Source organism: Erythrolamprus reginae, chromosome 7 (genome assembly GCF_031021105.1).
Source record: "Erythrolamprus reginae isolate rEryReg1 chromosome 7, rEryReg1.hap1, whole genome shotgun sequence".
Lineage (NCBI taxonomy): Eukaryota > Metazoa > Chordata > Lepidosauria > Squamata > Dipsadidae > Erythrolamprus > Erythrolamprus reginae.
In genome coordinates, this window is record NC_091956.1 from 24,806,644 (window position 1) to 24,822,763 (window position 16,120).

Consider the following 16,120-nt stretch of genomic DNA (forward strand, 5'->3'; position numbering starts at 1 on the left):
TAAATATGATTTTAATTATAAAAAAGAAAAAAGAAGAAAAGAATCACAGGAAACACAGTTGATTCATTCAAGATGCATTGTTGTGCCAAATCGGAAGCGCCTGTAAAATCTGCTTCGTGTTAGCTAACAAAAATCCTGATTACTAAGCTACAAATTGTAACTATGGCCACAGATCTGTGTAAATGCATTTGAAATTATTCATTATCTTGGTAATTTATCAACAAAGTTTCAAATTATAGGGCAAAATACATTTGAAAGGTTCAATGCTAGGAAATAACAGTAGCAAATTGCATGTACAAACCAATGTTTGACCTAGAAAATAGTTCCAAAGCTTATAAAGATAAAAATGTTCCCCTCGCGCATATGTGCTAGTCGTTCCTGACTCTAGGGGGCAGTGCTCATCTCCGTTTCAAAGCCAAAGAGCCAGCGTTGTCCAAAGACGTCTCCGTGATCATGTGGCTGGCATGACTAAAGGCTGAAGGCGCACGGAATGTTGTTACCTTCCTACCAAAGTAATCCCTATTTTTCTACTTGCATTTCTTATGTGCTTTTGAACTGCTAGGTTGGCAGAAGCTGGGATAAGTAATGGGAGGTCACCCTGTTATGCAGCGCTAGGGATTTGAAATGCTGAACTGTCGACCTTTCAATCAACTAGCTAAGTTGAGCCGGGGTGGCGCAGCAGGTAGAGTGCTGTACTGCAGGCCACTGAAGCTGACTTGTAGATCTGAAGGTCAGCGGTTCAAATCTCATCACCGGCTCAAGGTTGACTCAGCCTTCCATCCTTCCGAGGTGGGTAAAATGAGGACCCAGATTGTGGGGGCAATAGCTTTGCTCTGTTAAAAAAGTGCTATTGCTAACATGTTGTAAGCCGCCCTGAGTCTAAGGAGAAGGGCGGCATAAAAATTGAATGAATGAATGAATGAATGAATGAATGAATTAATAAATAAATAAATAAATAAATAAGTTTCTTAGCCACTGAGCCACTGAGCCACTTAGCCACTGAATTTGATTGTGCATAATTCAACATATCATCTGTTTCAAGAATGTCATTCAGGAAGTGATTAAATTAAAACAATTACCATCTTGTGTATTAATTATCCTTGGGTCCAGCCTTGCTGCCTCTGTGCAATGGCCCTATAAACTCATAGAAAAGGTTTATTATTTGTTTTGTTTCTTTATCTTTCACCTTTATTCTTTTTTATTAGCTAAAAACAAATGTAATAGTTAAGATATCTCATTAACTGAGGACCCGGATTGTGGGGGCAATATGCTGGCTCTGTTAAGGGCGGCATAAAAATCAATCAAAGAAATAAACAAATAAATAAATAAATTCCAGCGGAAATACGGTGAGCATGTGTTTAAAATATACTGGACCAAAACCAGAATTTGAATAGTTTGATTACCCTAGTTATGTTCCATAATGTGAGAAAAACTGATTTTGAATTCAAATATTATATGTATCCAGTTTCATTTTTCTACCAAACAAAATCACCACAGCATTCTACTGGTTTTCTAGTTAACTTTCTAAACTTGTTAATTTTAATATTTATGATTTTATTCTAAGCTGCCCAGAGTTACTTTGGATAGTAAGGGGAGCAGAATATAAATTTAATAAATAAAATAAAAAATCGATGTCTTCAGTCACTTCCAATTAGCTGAACTATAACGCCAATCTTCTGATCCAACCTACATCCTATACAAGTTGCGTTAAACTTCAATTTCTCATTGTAATAAAAATTTCTATCAAGCATATTTAAGATATATGGATTTCAACTCCCCAGCAAGCAGCTTAAAGTATTCAAGGTCAATAAATTGCTCTAGTCAATTTTAGGAAATAAAGTAATCCATTAATAACACTGTTCTTGTTTTCTTTTTTAAGATACTTACTGATTTTACAATAACAATGAAGCTAGAATTCAAGCTGTCCATTATAATAGTTGTTCCTGCTCTATAAATACAGAGAAAAAGAGAGTATCAGAGCTTTTTTGGTAAGTAGGCATTTACTCAAAATGCTCATTAACTCATGCGGTGATCTGAAAGTTATTTGAAATATGCTAAAAACAGTGTTGAATTTCAATTGCTGTTTCATTTAGAATACTGATGTTTTTATTTTAATGCTTACTGCCTTTTCCTTAGAAATTTTAATGGTAAACCATGATGAAGTCTTCTCATAGAATACAGTGGTACCTCTACTTACGAACTTAATTCACTTCGTGACCAGATTCTTAAGTAGAAAAATTGTAAGAAGAAATTGTAGGAATCAGTGTAAAAGCAAATAATGTGTGTGATTGGGGAAACCACAGGGAGAGTGGAGGCCCTGTTTCCTCCCGGGACATTCCTAGAGAGGCCCCATTGAGGCATCTCCCCACCTTTTCCGGGCCTGTTTCCTCCCTGGAGATTCCTAGAGAGGCCCATGGAGGCTTCTCCCCGCCTTTTCCATCCATGTTTCCTCCCAGGAAATTCCTAGAGAGGCCCCATGCAGACTTCTCCCTGCCTTGTAAGTAGAGGTGTTTGTAGGTAGAAGTACCACTGTATATGATATTCATTCCTCAAATAAATTACAACAATATTTTGCTTAAGATTGATAGGTATTTTGATCAATTTAGAGGTTTGCCATTAGTACTAGCTGTAACAGCGATTCTATCCAAAGTCTACATAATACCTAATTGGTTAGTTTCTTCAAAATCTCCTGAATAGTATAGACTTTATTAAAAATCGGAACTTTATCATATTTTTTGAAAAAAAAATTTTTTTTTTACTCTTAATGAAACATAGAAACATAGAAACATAGAAGTCTGACGGCAGAAAAAGACCCCATGGTCCATCTAGTCTGCCCTTATACTATTTTCTGTATTTTATCTTAGGATGGATATATGTTTATCCCAGGCATGTTTAAATTCAGTTACTGTGGATTTATCTACCACGTCTGCTGGAAGTTTGTTCCAAGGATCTACTACTCTTTCAGTAAAATAATATTTTCTCATGTTGCTTTTGATCTTTCCCCCAACTAACCTCAGATTGTGTCCCCTTGTTCTTGTGTTCACTTTCCTATTAAAAGTAACAATGGCAGTCTTTCCCCTTCATAACCTATTGCACACACTTAATCTTCCATATAGAGAGAGCAGCATGGTGGCCTAATCAATGGTGGGTTGCTACCGGTTCACATAAACCAGTGGTGAAAATTTGGCCACAGTTGCCAAACCGGTAGTGAAGGTCGGCTTTCTACGTCCCCAAACCTGTTCCCCGGTCGTCGCTGCATGAAAGCGTCTGGCAAATAACCCTTTGTGCATGTGCAAAGGCATTTGCGCATGCGCAGGGGGAATGGAGATTTTGCAGTATCTGTCGCCTGCCGCACACACCAAGCCATTCCCGCTAAGCCACACCACGCCCACCAAGCCACGCCCACAAAATCGCTAGTTAACATTTTTGAATCCCACCACTGTTGAACCTGTAGAAAATCTGCCATTTATTACTAATGGTTCTAGCATGATATATGTTATTAATAACAACCTGTATAACTTCTGCAGAGAACAATGAATGATCAAATCTATTTTTTCTGATGGCCAAGTAGAGAACAGTGGGAGTTTCCTGCAGAAAAACAAGGCAAATATATATTAGAATTGCTAATGAAATATTTGTAAAACAAATCTACATTTGGCAGCAGGAAGCTTTGATGACTCTCTAGTTAGTCAAATCTTAGTTCTTGGTGAGATCACTCATTCATCTGAGAGTGTTTTGCTTCAGGATACTTTTTTGATCTAATCTGAAATTTTTAATTGGGCTGAGGGCTACATTAGCTTTAATCATCCTAGACTGCCCCAGTGCATCTTAGCTATTATCAATGGATTACGCGACGCAATGTAATTAATTTTAAATAAAAAGATACCGGTACTACTATACATTGACACCTGCTGGTTAAGAATGTACATTGATATGGTGATAAATGCAGAATTATAGGAAGATGAAGAGTAAGTATCAGAAATTATTGTGTTAAATGCTTTGCTATCACATTTTTCCAAGATGTATTTATTAATATTTGAGTCTGCGGAGAGGGGCGGCATACAAATCTAATTAATAATAATAATAATAATAATAATAATAATAATAATAATAATAATAATAATAATAAAATAAAAAAATTAGTATTAATAATACTGCTGGGCGCAGTACCAAAGGATCTCAGCGGACATTTGAAAACCATCGGAATTGACAAAATCTCCATCTGTCAATTGCAAAAGGCCACTTTACTGGGATCGGCAAACATAATTCGCTGCTACATCACGCAGTCCTAGGTGCTTGGGAAGCGCCCCACTGGTGATGAAATACGAAATCAAGCATAGTGATCTCATTTGCTGTGTTGTACTGACATCATCATCATCATCATCATCATAATAATAATAATAATAATAATAAAATATATATAAGTGTCTCTACATACTAAGCCTTCATAAAATTAAAAATCAAGACAGCTATACTGTATAACGGGTGAAACTCAATTTTATAAAGGGCTGCATCAAGGTTGTGTTTGATCTTGGGGACTGGGGAGGGAGTGGCAAGGATGGGCATGACCATCTTGACCTAACTCGTGTCGGGGGCGCATCTGGTGGCCTGAGTGCTCTGCCATCAAAAACGGGCTCCTGAGCTCCATTTTTGACTGCAACAGCTTCCTGCAAGCCTCTGCCAGCAAAAATGAAGCTTGGGACGGCCGGCTACAAGCCTCTCGAGCTCTGTTTTCAGCCGCAATGGCTTCCTGCAACCTTCTGCCAGTGAAAATGGCATCCTGGAACCCTCTGGTATTGAAAATGGAGCCCAGGGGAGGTGTCACAGAAATATTTCACAAGAAGAGACCTCCACTCCTCTACTCACAACAGAATAGCTTATTCCAGCAGACTTGAAATTCTGGGCTTAGATAGCTTAGAGCTACGCCATCTTCGATCTGATCTAAATGTAGTTCATAAAATCATCTACCACAATGTCCTACCTGTCAATGAACAATTCAGCTTCAACCGCAACAATACACAAGCACACAATAGATTCAAACTCAATGAAAACCGCTTGAAACCCGACTGCAGAAAATACGATTTCAGCAACAGAGTTCTCAATGCCTGGAATACACTACCTGAATCTGTGATTTTTTTCCCCAAACCCCAAAAACTTTAACCTTAGATTGTCTACAGTTGACCTCACCCCATTCCTAAGAGGTCTGTAAGGGGTGTGCATAAGCGTACCATTGTCCTATTGTCCTAATTTACTTGTTCCTACTTTGCTAATGTTTATGTTCATACCAATACCTGCTATCTTGTACATGTTTTGATAAAGAAATAATAATTTAAAAAAAAATGAATAAATAAATTCATAGCATTCACAAACAGAAAAGTCCAGGCAATCATCCTTCCAAGCGTTAAACTGATGTAGAGACCTATCAGCTCCTTGGATAATTGCCAGGCTGGGAACTGCCAGTCACAAGGCTATAAATTAAAGTCTAACAGTCTCCTGGATATGAAACACAACAAACAAATCTTCCAAAACAAATCCAAACAGCCACACTGCGTACAGGTAGTGAAAATGGAGCTGGGTCACCGGAGTGCATGCGCACCTGTCAGATTTGGCTTTTGCACACGCACAGGAAGAGAAATCTCACAAGATGACAAACGTGTGTGAGATTTCGCCATTTTTTTGCTTCTGCGCATGTGCAGAAGCAAAAAAACCCTCAAAGATCTCGTGTGGCTGCACGGCCTCTCACAAGATTTCGCTTCCTGTGCATGCGCAGAAGCCAAATCTCACTTGGATGTGCCTGCCTGCCCGTCGATCATCCGGAGCTGCGCGCACATTGCACCAGTAGCAGGGGTAAGTAGAAACCCCTGCCCAGAGCGCAGGCAGAAGCAAAAATCCACACTGAAATACTGGCGCACCTGCATCTCTGCGCGCGATTCTGCTATCTGCACAGCTGCAGTAATAATAATAATAATAATAATAATAATAATAATAATAATAATAATTTATTGGATTTGTATGCCGCCCCTCTCCACAGACTTGGGGCTGCTAACAACAATAAACACAACATGTACAATCCAATAATTAAAAACAACTAAAAACCCCTATTATAAAACCAAACATACACACAAACATACCATGCATAACTTGTAATGGCCTAGGGGGAAGAGCTATCTCAACTCCCCCATGCCTGGCGGTATAAATGAGTCTTGAGTAGTTTACGAAAGACAGGGAGGGTGGGGGCAGTTCTAATCTCCGGGGGGAGTTGGTTCCAGAGGACCGGGGCCGCCACAGAGAAGGCTCTTCCCCTGGGGCCAGCCAAATGACATTGTTTAGTCGACGGGACCCGGAGAAGGCCAACTCTGTGGGACCTTATCGGTCGCTGGGATTCGTGTGGTAGCAGGCGGTAGCAGAATTGTGCTGGAGTTTGCTAGCATTCAGAGCCACGGGGGCAAGCACATATCACTGTTCCACCATAGCAGCCCACCGCTGCCACTGCCTGATACCAACTTAGGTTTGCAGTGACTGTTCTGAAAACATCTTGCTTGAACCCGATTCGTCATGGAAAGGGGGTCAGCAATTGGGAGGCAGTTTAGAAGTTTCCGTTTGCAACTTCTGACAAGCAAAGTCAATAGGCAAATCCGATTCACTTAACAACTCTGCCTCGGTGGTGCAGTGGTTAGAGTGCAGTACTGCAAGCTATTTCTGCTGATCACCAGCTGCCAGCAGTTTGGCAGATCCAATCTCAGTAGGTTCAAGGTTGACTCAGCCTTCCATCCTTCCAAGGTTGGTGAAATGGGGACCCAGATTGTTGGGGGCAATATGTTTACTCTCTGTAAACCGCTTAGAGAGGGCTGTAAAGCACTGTGAAGCGGTATATACTGTATTTTTCGGTATATAAGACACACATTTTTCCACCCAAAAAGAGGCTGACAATTTGGGTGTCTCTTATATTCTGAATGTAGCTTTTTCTTTTTAGCCCTAACCAGATGCTAACAATCTTCCCAGCTTTTACATTGCAGGCTCTTTCATTGTTACTCTCTACGAAGAAGAATGTTTTCCAAGCCCTAAATCTTTGCAGTTTTTTTTATTTCTGTACTTGCTCTGGCTGTTTCTTTCCAGGTGCTAATGATGTTCCCAGCTCTTATTGGCTTGCAAGCTCTTTCATTGTTACTCTCTCAGAATAAAGCTTTTTTTTAAGCCTTAACCAGGGGAGCTGACCAGACTAAGGATGCTAGCCAGATGACTACCTGGTAAGCAGATTCTTTTCCCTATTTTCCTCCCCAAAAACTAAGATGCGTCTTATACTCCAGTGCGTCTTAGACTCTGAAAAATACGATAAGTCTAAATGCTATTGCTATTAACAACTGCAGTGATTCTCTTAACAATTGTGGCAAGAAAGGCTATAAAATGATGCAAAATGCCCTTAACAACTGTCTCACTTAGCAACAGGAAGTTTGGGTTCCCTTGTAGTCATATGTTGAGGATTATTTAGATCCTTTGCCTCTAGTCTTTCCTCTTCTAGCGGAAATATTTTTTTATAATCTGGTATCTAGTGCCCTCTAGTGGACAGCTATCTAATGAAGAGAACAGTTAGACCTCGGAAAGGAAAAAAAGAACATTACATTCCTGAAAGTTTTCTGTCTTTACGAACCTGTAAGGCTTTCAGTAGTATAACATGCAATAAAATAATTTTAAAATAAAATAATTTTCTGGTAATTTTCCATGTAGATAGTAATCAGGCCAGACTGTGCTTAAGTTTTTGCAATCAGCGATCTACTAAACTTCAAATACAGATTTATGATTTGTTGTCAGAAAACACAATATGTGTGCCTAAAGCCCAGGATTCAGTTTCTCTAGCATAGGGATGTCAAACTCAAGGCCCGGTGCCCGTATCCGGCTCACGGGGTGCCTAGATCTAGCCCGTGGTGCCTCTGCCAATGAAATAGAGGGCTCCCAAGCTCCTTTTTCACTGGCAGAGGATTTCAGGAAGCCATCACAGCCGAAAACGGAGCTCGGGAGTCTGTTTACGTTGGCAGAGAACTTGGGACGCTACTGGCGCCCACAATACGAGTGATATTGAGTAAGCCACGCCCACCCTGGCCACACCCACCCAGCTCCCCAAGGTCAAACACAACTCTGATGTAGCCCTCAATGAAATTAAGTTCGACACCCTTGCTCTAGCAGTGATGGTGAACCTATGGCACAGGTGACACAAGTGGCACGCGGAGCCATACCTGCTGGCACATGAGCCGTTGCCCTAGCTCAGCTCCAACATGCATGTGTGTGCCAGCCAGCTGATTTTTTGCTTGCACAGAGGCTCTGGGAGGGCGTTTTTGGCTTCTAGAGAGTCTCCAGGAGGATGGGGGAGCGCGAGTTTACCCTCCCCTGGCTCCAGGGAAGCCTTTGGAACCTGAGGAGGGTGAAACACAAGCCTACTGGGCCCACCAGAAGTTGCCATTTCTGACCTCTGGGGGGTCTCCGGGGGAAGGGGGAAGCTGTTTTAGCACACCCCAGGCATTGAATTATGGGTGTGGGCACTCACACATGCACAATAGTGCACGCATGTGCACTTTCGGCACCCGAGGGAAAAAAGGCTGGCCATCACTGCTCTAGCATCTCCAGAAATTCCCAGCCTAAAAAGATAAAATCAGACTAAAATTTTGGGAGAGTTGCTGCCAATTAGTATCGATAATACAGTTCAATAATTTGGACCAATGGTCTGAACTGTTTCACTCCAATGGAAGAACTGTGGCAAATATTGTGGAAGGTGCAGATTATGGGATATAATCTGCCGGTGATAAAAGACACATTAGTCTGTTGTATTTAGTAACAATGATTAAATAAGGACAACTAATGGAAATAACACCCCACTAGCTGTCATCTTTCTGGCTTTCCGTTGGGCCCCACCTATCTCTGATGAAAATCACAGCTTGGCCATCTTTTTATTTCACAGATATACCAGCCTAAATAAAGCAGGAAGGTTTCAATATATATTGCCCTTATTAATATGTGGAACTATTTGAAGGACTTTGGATACAGACTTATGAAGTACAGTGGTACCTCTACCTACGGCCCCTTATACTTACGAACTTTTCTAGATATGAAGCGGGTGTTCAAGATTTTTTTTGCCTCTTCTCATTTCCTACTTACGAACTCAAGCCTCTGAAACTGTAACCAGAAAAGGCAGGGAGAAGCCTCCGTGGGGCCTCTCTAGGAATCTCCTGGGAGGAAACAGGGCCGGAAAAGATGGGGGAGAAGCCTCCATGGGGCCTCTCTAGGAATCTCCTGGGAGGAAAAGGCGGGGAGAAGCCTCCATGGGCTTCTCTAGGACTCTCCTGGGAGGAAACAGGGCCTCCACCCTCCCTGTGGTTTCCCCAATCGCACGCGTTATTTGCTTTTACATTGATTCCTATGGGAAAAATTGCTTCTTCTTACGAACTTTTCTACTTAAGAACCTGGTCACAGACAAAGGAAAATTATCTGATTGAACACTCAAAAAAGAAGTGGGAAAACTTTTATTTCCCAAATGTTGTATGCATATGTTTTGTTTATAATTTACTGTTATGTCATATTTATTGTATTGTGTTTTCCCCCCTCTTTTCTGTTTATTTGTTGTTTGGTTTATTATCTATGTAAAAAAAAATTAAAAAATAATAATAATAAAAAAGAACCCAGTCACAGAACGAATTAAATTCGTAAGTAGAGGTATCACTGTATGTATCTTTAGTAAACATTTAAATAAGAATGATCTCATTATGCATTTGTCGATATCCACTGTTGGATGTAAGGACATCTGAGATACTTTACAGCTAAATGCATATATTAATTATGGGCTTTGAGTCTTGAAGCAAAAATAATCTAGATACGTATGAAATATTAAACAGAGCAGAAGAGTAGAGCCTGATCTACAAAAGGGCTTAAGTTTGACATGGTTGCAAAAACCCAAGGCAGAATGACTGATCACTCCTAGGTGAAGCCAAAGATCTGTTTTCCTTTTTAAAAATCACTTAACACCTATTATGTTTAGAACAGACATACAGAATCAAATTTTATCTCTTTTAATTTTTTTCTCCCTCTTAATACATAGCTCTTTTCTCCAGGAAAGACTGGAATCCGAAATTATTTTAATAAAATTGGCAGTAAAAAATCTCTATAACTCATAAGTTATAGAGTACAGTACAGGTCACCCTGTTTAGCAAGTGCCACGTTTAGTGACCCTTTGCATTTGAACGGTGATGAAAAAGTAACTTCGTGACCTTGCAGGTCTATAAAACAAAGGAAAACTGAAGTGAGATCATAAGCACAGTTGTGGTTACACTTAGTGGAAGAACCAAACCGAACCAAACTGAATAGGATAGGAAGAGACCTTAGAAGTCATCTAATCCCACTTAAGAAGGAGAATAAAGTGCTCACTTTGTTTAACCTACAGAATCGCTGGTCTCAACTGCAGTTCCTAAATTAGGACTTTATATTGGTTTGGTAGTATTTTCTCTCCATCTTTCTTTCTGCACCAACTCAAGAAGCTCAAACTGCCCAAGGAGCTGCTGATACAGTTCTACAGAGGAATCATTGAGCCTTCACCCCTATAACTGTCTGGTTTGGTTCTGCAACCCAACAAGACCAACAGACTTCAGGGGATAATCAGAACTGCATAAAAAACAATTGCTGCCAACCTGCCTTCCATCGAGGATCTGTATAGTGCACGAGTAAAAAAGAAGGTGGTGACAATATTTACTGACCTGGACATCAGCGTTCCCCGTAAGCTGCGCGCGTGCGCATGCGCACGCTCCCAAATAACCCCCCACGCACCCTTTTCCACAGGCGCTTCCCATCCCCCTGCCAGCCTGCGGGGGGGGGGGGGGGTTGCAGGGGCGGGAAGGCACCGGCAGTTAAAGGAAAGGGAGCTGCGGCCGCCGCTGCCTCCCCACAGTGTCTCTGGCCCCCTCGCGCCCTTGGCCTCTCGGCGCTGCCCCCCGCCCACCCGATCCGCCCCCTCTCCTCCTCCTCCTGCTTTGGGGCGCGATTTCTCCAGCGCCGGTGGCTGCGGCTTCTTTTCCTTCTCTTCCGTGCTTCCAGCCAGGGGGCTGCGAGAAAGGGATTTCTCCGCATGCTTCAGGAATGCCCACCCCGCCCCTCTCGCAGCCCCCTCGCTGGGAGCGCTTTCATCCCGGACTTTCAGCAAGGGGGCTGCAGTAGAGGCAGGGCAGGCATTCCCGGAGCGCTCGGAGAAAGCGCTCTCACAGCCCCCTCGCTGACACAGAGAGAGAGAGAGAGAGGGAGAGAGAAATAAAGTAAGTGAGAAAGAGAGAGATAGAGAAAGGGGGGAGAGAGAGATAGCAAGAGAGAGAAGAGAAAGAAAGAAAGAGAGAGAGATAGAAAGAAAGAGTGAGTGAGAGAGAAAGCAATAGAGAGAGAAAGAGAGAGAAAGAGGAAGAAAGAGAGGAAGAAAGCGAGAGAGATAGAAAGAGAGGGAGAGTGAAAGTGAGAAAGAGAGAGAGCAAGAGGGGGAGAGAGAAAGAGAGAGAAATGACTCTTGATTTAAAGCATATGGTAAAAAGCACCCAAATAATAACAGAGAAAAAAAAACCAGCCATGTGTGTGTGTGTGTGTGAACTCTTGAACCATTTCTAATAGCTCACCTGTTATTGGAAATGGTTCAAGAGTTCACACACACACACAAGGGGGGAGGAGACAGGGATGAAAAAAGAGGAGAAGATAGTAATAATAGTAACAGATTTTGGTTTTGTTTTATTATTAATTTCTTTAAATAAAAAAGGATGGAATTTTTTTCTTATTTATTTATTTATTCATTCATTCATTCATTCATTCATTCATTTATACTTCTATGCCGCCCAGTCCCAAAGGGACTGCCGCTCAGACACTATACTTTTCCGCCCACACCGAAAAAAAGTTAGAGGGAACATTGCTGGACATAAACTATTTCAACTGCTACCCTCAAAATGTTGCTATAAAGCACTGCACACCAAGACAACTAGACACAAGAACAGTTTTTTCCTAAATGCCATCACTCTGCTAAACAAATAATGCTCTCAACATTGGCAAACTATTTATTAAGTCTGCACTACTATTACTACTAGTTTTTTCTCATCATTCCTATCACCCATCTCCTCCCACTTACGACTGTTGGACTGTAACTTGTTGCTTGTATCCTAAGATTTTTATTAATATTGATTATTTCCTGATTGCTTATTTAACCCCTGTGACAAACATTAAGTGTTGTACCTCATGGTTCTTGACAAATGTATGGGGTGGACATAAAAATGGAAACACCTTGAAAAATCATCAAAATACCTTTTAATATGGTGTTGATCCACCTTTTTGGCAAATGCAGCCTCAATTCTCCGAGGTATTGATTCATACAAATTGAGAATTTTTTCCAAAGGAATTTTAGCCCATTCTCCAGTTAAAGCACCCTCCAGTTCTTTTAGAGACGATGGTGGTGGAAATGGACTTCTTACTTGAATCTCTAAAAACGACCATAAATGCTCAATAATGTTGAGGTCTTGTGATTGTGATGGCCAGATGAGATGCTGAACTTCATTAGAATGTTCCTCGTGCCATTTTTTAACAATTCTTGCTCTATGGATTGGTGCATTATCATCTTGAAAGACGGCATCCCCCTCTGGAAACAGTTCTTGAACCATAGGATGAATTTGGTCGGCCAAAATTCCTAAATAGTGATGGCTGTTAATTCTTCCATGAAGGAAAATCATTGGCCTGGTGGATTTCCAAGAAATAGCACCCCAGAAATCGCTGAACCCCCGACATGTTTGACGGTTGGGAGAAGGCAGTCTGGATGAAATGATTCTTTTGGCTGTCTCCAAACCTAAACCTGTCTGGAGATCGGAAAAATGGTAAACGATGATTCGTCAGAGAAAATCACATTTTGCCACTGCTCGAGGGACCATTTCTGGTGGTTTCTACACCATTCTAAATGCTTTGAAACATTTGTCTTTGAGAGCAGAGGTTTTCTAATTGCAGCTCTTCCGTGGAATCCAGATTTGTAAAGCTCCCTTCGAATAGTTTTTGTGGAAACTGGTTTCTGTACGTGTCTATTGAGCTCTGCAATGATTTTAGGAGCTGTGGTCTTGCGATCCACTCTAACAATTCACTTTGGAGTCCGACGGTCTCTCTCAGACAACTTCGACTTTCGACCAGACCTGTGCTTGGCTGAGGACGTTTTTCCCTTCTCTTTCAAAAGCAGTCATTACTTTTGAGACATTACCTCTTGAAACGCCAAACATCCGGGCACTTTCTGTTACACTAGCGCCTGCCATTCGAGCACCAACAAGTTGGCCTCTTTGAAAGTCTGAGAGGTCTGCCATTTTTAGAAGGTTATAACCAATTTCCTTAAACTTCTGTTTTAAAAAAGATAGTTTAAAAAACATATCAAATAACAGAATTTAAAAAAAACATTAAAATATGTCAAGTTTTGATTGATTTGAACATGTTCAAACATGATGCCAAAAAGTCAAGTGTGTCCCATTTTTTGTCCACCCCCTGTATATTTTCTTTTATGTACACTGAGAGCATCTGCACCAAAGACAAATTCCATGTGTGTCCAATCACACTTGGCCAATAAAGAATTCTATTCTATCTGCACTCCCCTATCCAGTTGCCAAATTTTTACCACTTGGTATTATTTGATCTTATTATTCAACCAGCATTTCTTAGAGAGCGGGTCTCAATTTCCAGAATGAACATAAGGGAAGGATTGTGAATTATTATTATTATTATTATTATTATTATTATTATTATTATTAATTAGATTTGTATGCTGCCCCTCTCCGGATAATCAGAGCAGCTTACAACAATACATAGTACAAATCTAATGGTTAAAAAAAGACAGTTTAAAACCCTTATTATAAAAACAGTCATGCATCCCAAACAAACCATACATAAAATGAAACGGCCCGGGGGAATCAAATTACCCATGCCTGATGGCAGAGGTGGATTTTTAGGAGTTTGCGAAAGGCAAGGAGGGCGGGGGCAGTTCTGATTTCCAGAGGGAGTTGGTTTCAGAGGGTCGGGGCCGCTAGATAGAAGGCTGTTCCCCTGGGCCCTGCCAGATGACATTGTTTCATCAACGGGACCCGGAGAAGGCCAACTCTGTGGGACCTAATCGGTCACTGGGATTCGTGCGGCAGAAGGCGGTCCCTGAGATATTGTGGTCCAATGCCATGAAGGGATTTATAGGTCATAACCAATACTTTGAATTGTGACCAGAAACTGATTGGCAACCAATGCAGACTGCGGAGTGTTGGTGTGACATGGGCATATCTGGGAAAGCCCATGATTTATTTATTTATTTATTTATTTATCAGATTTGTATGCCGCCCCTCTCCGCAGACTCGGGGCGGCTCACAGCAACAATAATACAATGTAAACAAATCTAATATTTAAGTTAATTTAAAAAAACCCAGTTTAGAAACCAATCATACATACTAGCATACCATGCATAAATTTTATACGCCTAGGGGGAGGGAAAATGTCAATTCCCCCATGCCTGACGACAGAGGTGGGTTTTAAGGAGCTTACGAAAGGCTAGGAGGGTGGGGGCAACTCTGATATCTGGGGGGAGCTGGTTCCAAAGGGTCGGGGTTCTCGCAGCAACATTCTGCACGATCTGAAGTTTCCAAATACTCTTCAAAGGTAGCCCCATGTAGAGAGCATTACAGTAGTCGAACCTCGAGGTGATGATGGAATGAGTGACTGTGAGCAGTGAATACTTTCAACTGAGTCTTTTTCCTTAAAGTGAATTCATACAGAAAGCACACTAAATACAATTCGTGTAAATATCTATGAATCCTAATTATCTTTAGATCTTGAGAATACACGCACCCTTTTCGTCAGTTTGTTGCAGCACATACAACAAGCACACACAAGTAAATGAACTCAGCAGGACCCAATTAACTTCTCTTTATAAATATTATAACCCATTAAATCAATATACAATACTGTAAAGCAGAATCCACAAGTACGGAATCAATATTTACAGAAGTACTGTAATATTCACAGAAGCAATATAATACGGAGACTATAGAATCACAGAAGCATATATTTACTAAGTCTGCACTACTATTTCTACTAGTTTTTTCTCATCTTTCCTATCACCCATTTCCTCCCACTTATGACTGTATGACTGTAACTTGCTGCTTGTATCCTTAAGATTTTTATTAATATTAATATTGTACCTCATGATTCTTGACAAATATATCTTTTCTTTTATGTACACTGAGAGCATACGCACCAAAGACAAATTCCTTTTGCGTCCTATCACACTTGTCCAATAAGAATTCTGTTCTGTTGCGTTCTATTCTATTTCTAAACAATTTTTCCGTTTAAGAAGGCCAATTATTAAGGGGGGGGCGTGATGTTTACTCCACAGAAGAAGTGAAAATTAAAGATGATTATTGTTATTTCCCCTCAGTGCCCAAAATAACCATCAACCTGGCAGTGTTTTGCAAGGTGATTTATGACAAGAAAGACATTTTCAAGGTTTTTTAAAATTTTATTTTGCTCAGTGTGTCTTCCAAATACAACTAATATCAGAAATTGTACTAAAGTAAGCGAACTTATGTTTCCCATTATTATGGTTCAGTTTTTTTACTGTCTTTCCTTTATTTTCAATGATTTTTATTTTATTTTATAGCATTTTAAGTGCTGTGACTGATATATTAATATATATGTTCTAAACTTATCTGAAATTAAGATTCGTGCCTATCAAATGCACATATTTCGTACACAAGACTCACAGATACTGTAATCTAGTCTGAATGCTTAATCTCAACAATTTGGAAAATAATAAAGTTACTTTTATAAATCCGGGGCTGCTCGTCTCTTATCTAAAACATGGACTTAAAAAAAAGCAGTTACCTTAAAAATCGGCAAGTTGCATGGTATTGTTCATACCTTATGCTGGCAAGAGCACTTTCAAAAACCTGTTAAATGAAGAAGAAACAACAAATCTGTTTATAAGCAGCTATATTGTGCTTCACAATAGTCTCCCTCACTATAGCATAAATCAGTGATGGGGAATATTTTTTTTCCTCTGGTGCCGAAAGTGTGTGCACATGCTATTGCATGTGCATGCGTGCCCACA

At 40.6% G+C, this 16,120-nt stretch overlaps 1 protein-coding gene across 2 annotated transcripts in view; it reads right to left on the minus strand.

Moving 5' to 3' along the window:
- LOC139170254 (cyclic nucleotide-binding domain-containing protein 2-like) overlaps positions 1–16,120 on the minus strand; it is a 71,920-nt gene that overhangs the window by 26,248 nt on the left and 29,552 nt on the right. For both annotated transcript variants that reach the window (XM_070757214.1, XM_070757213.1), the window contains exons 7-10: positions 15,895–15,959; positions 3,511–3,588; positions 1,888–1,948; positions 1,080–1,134 (exon numbers count right to left, since the gene is read on the minus strand). In XM_070757214.1, coding sequence (XP_070613315.1) covers positions 1,080–1,134; positions 1,888–1,948; positions 3,511–3,588; positions 15,895–15,959 — 259 coding nt within the window. The remainder of the gene's footprint in view (positions 1–1,079; positions 1,135–1,887; positions 1,949–3,510; positions 3,589–15,894; positions 15,960–16,120) is intronic.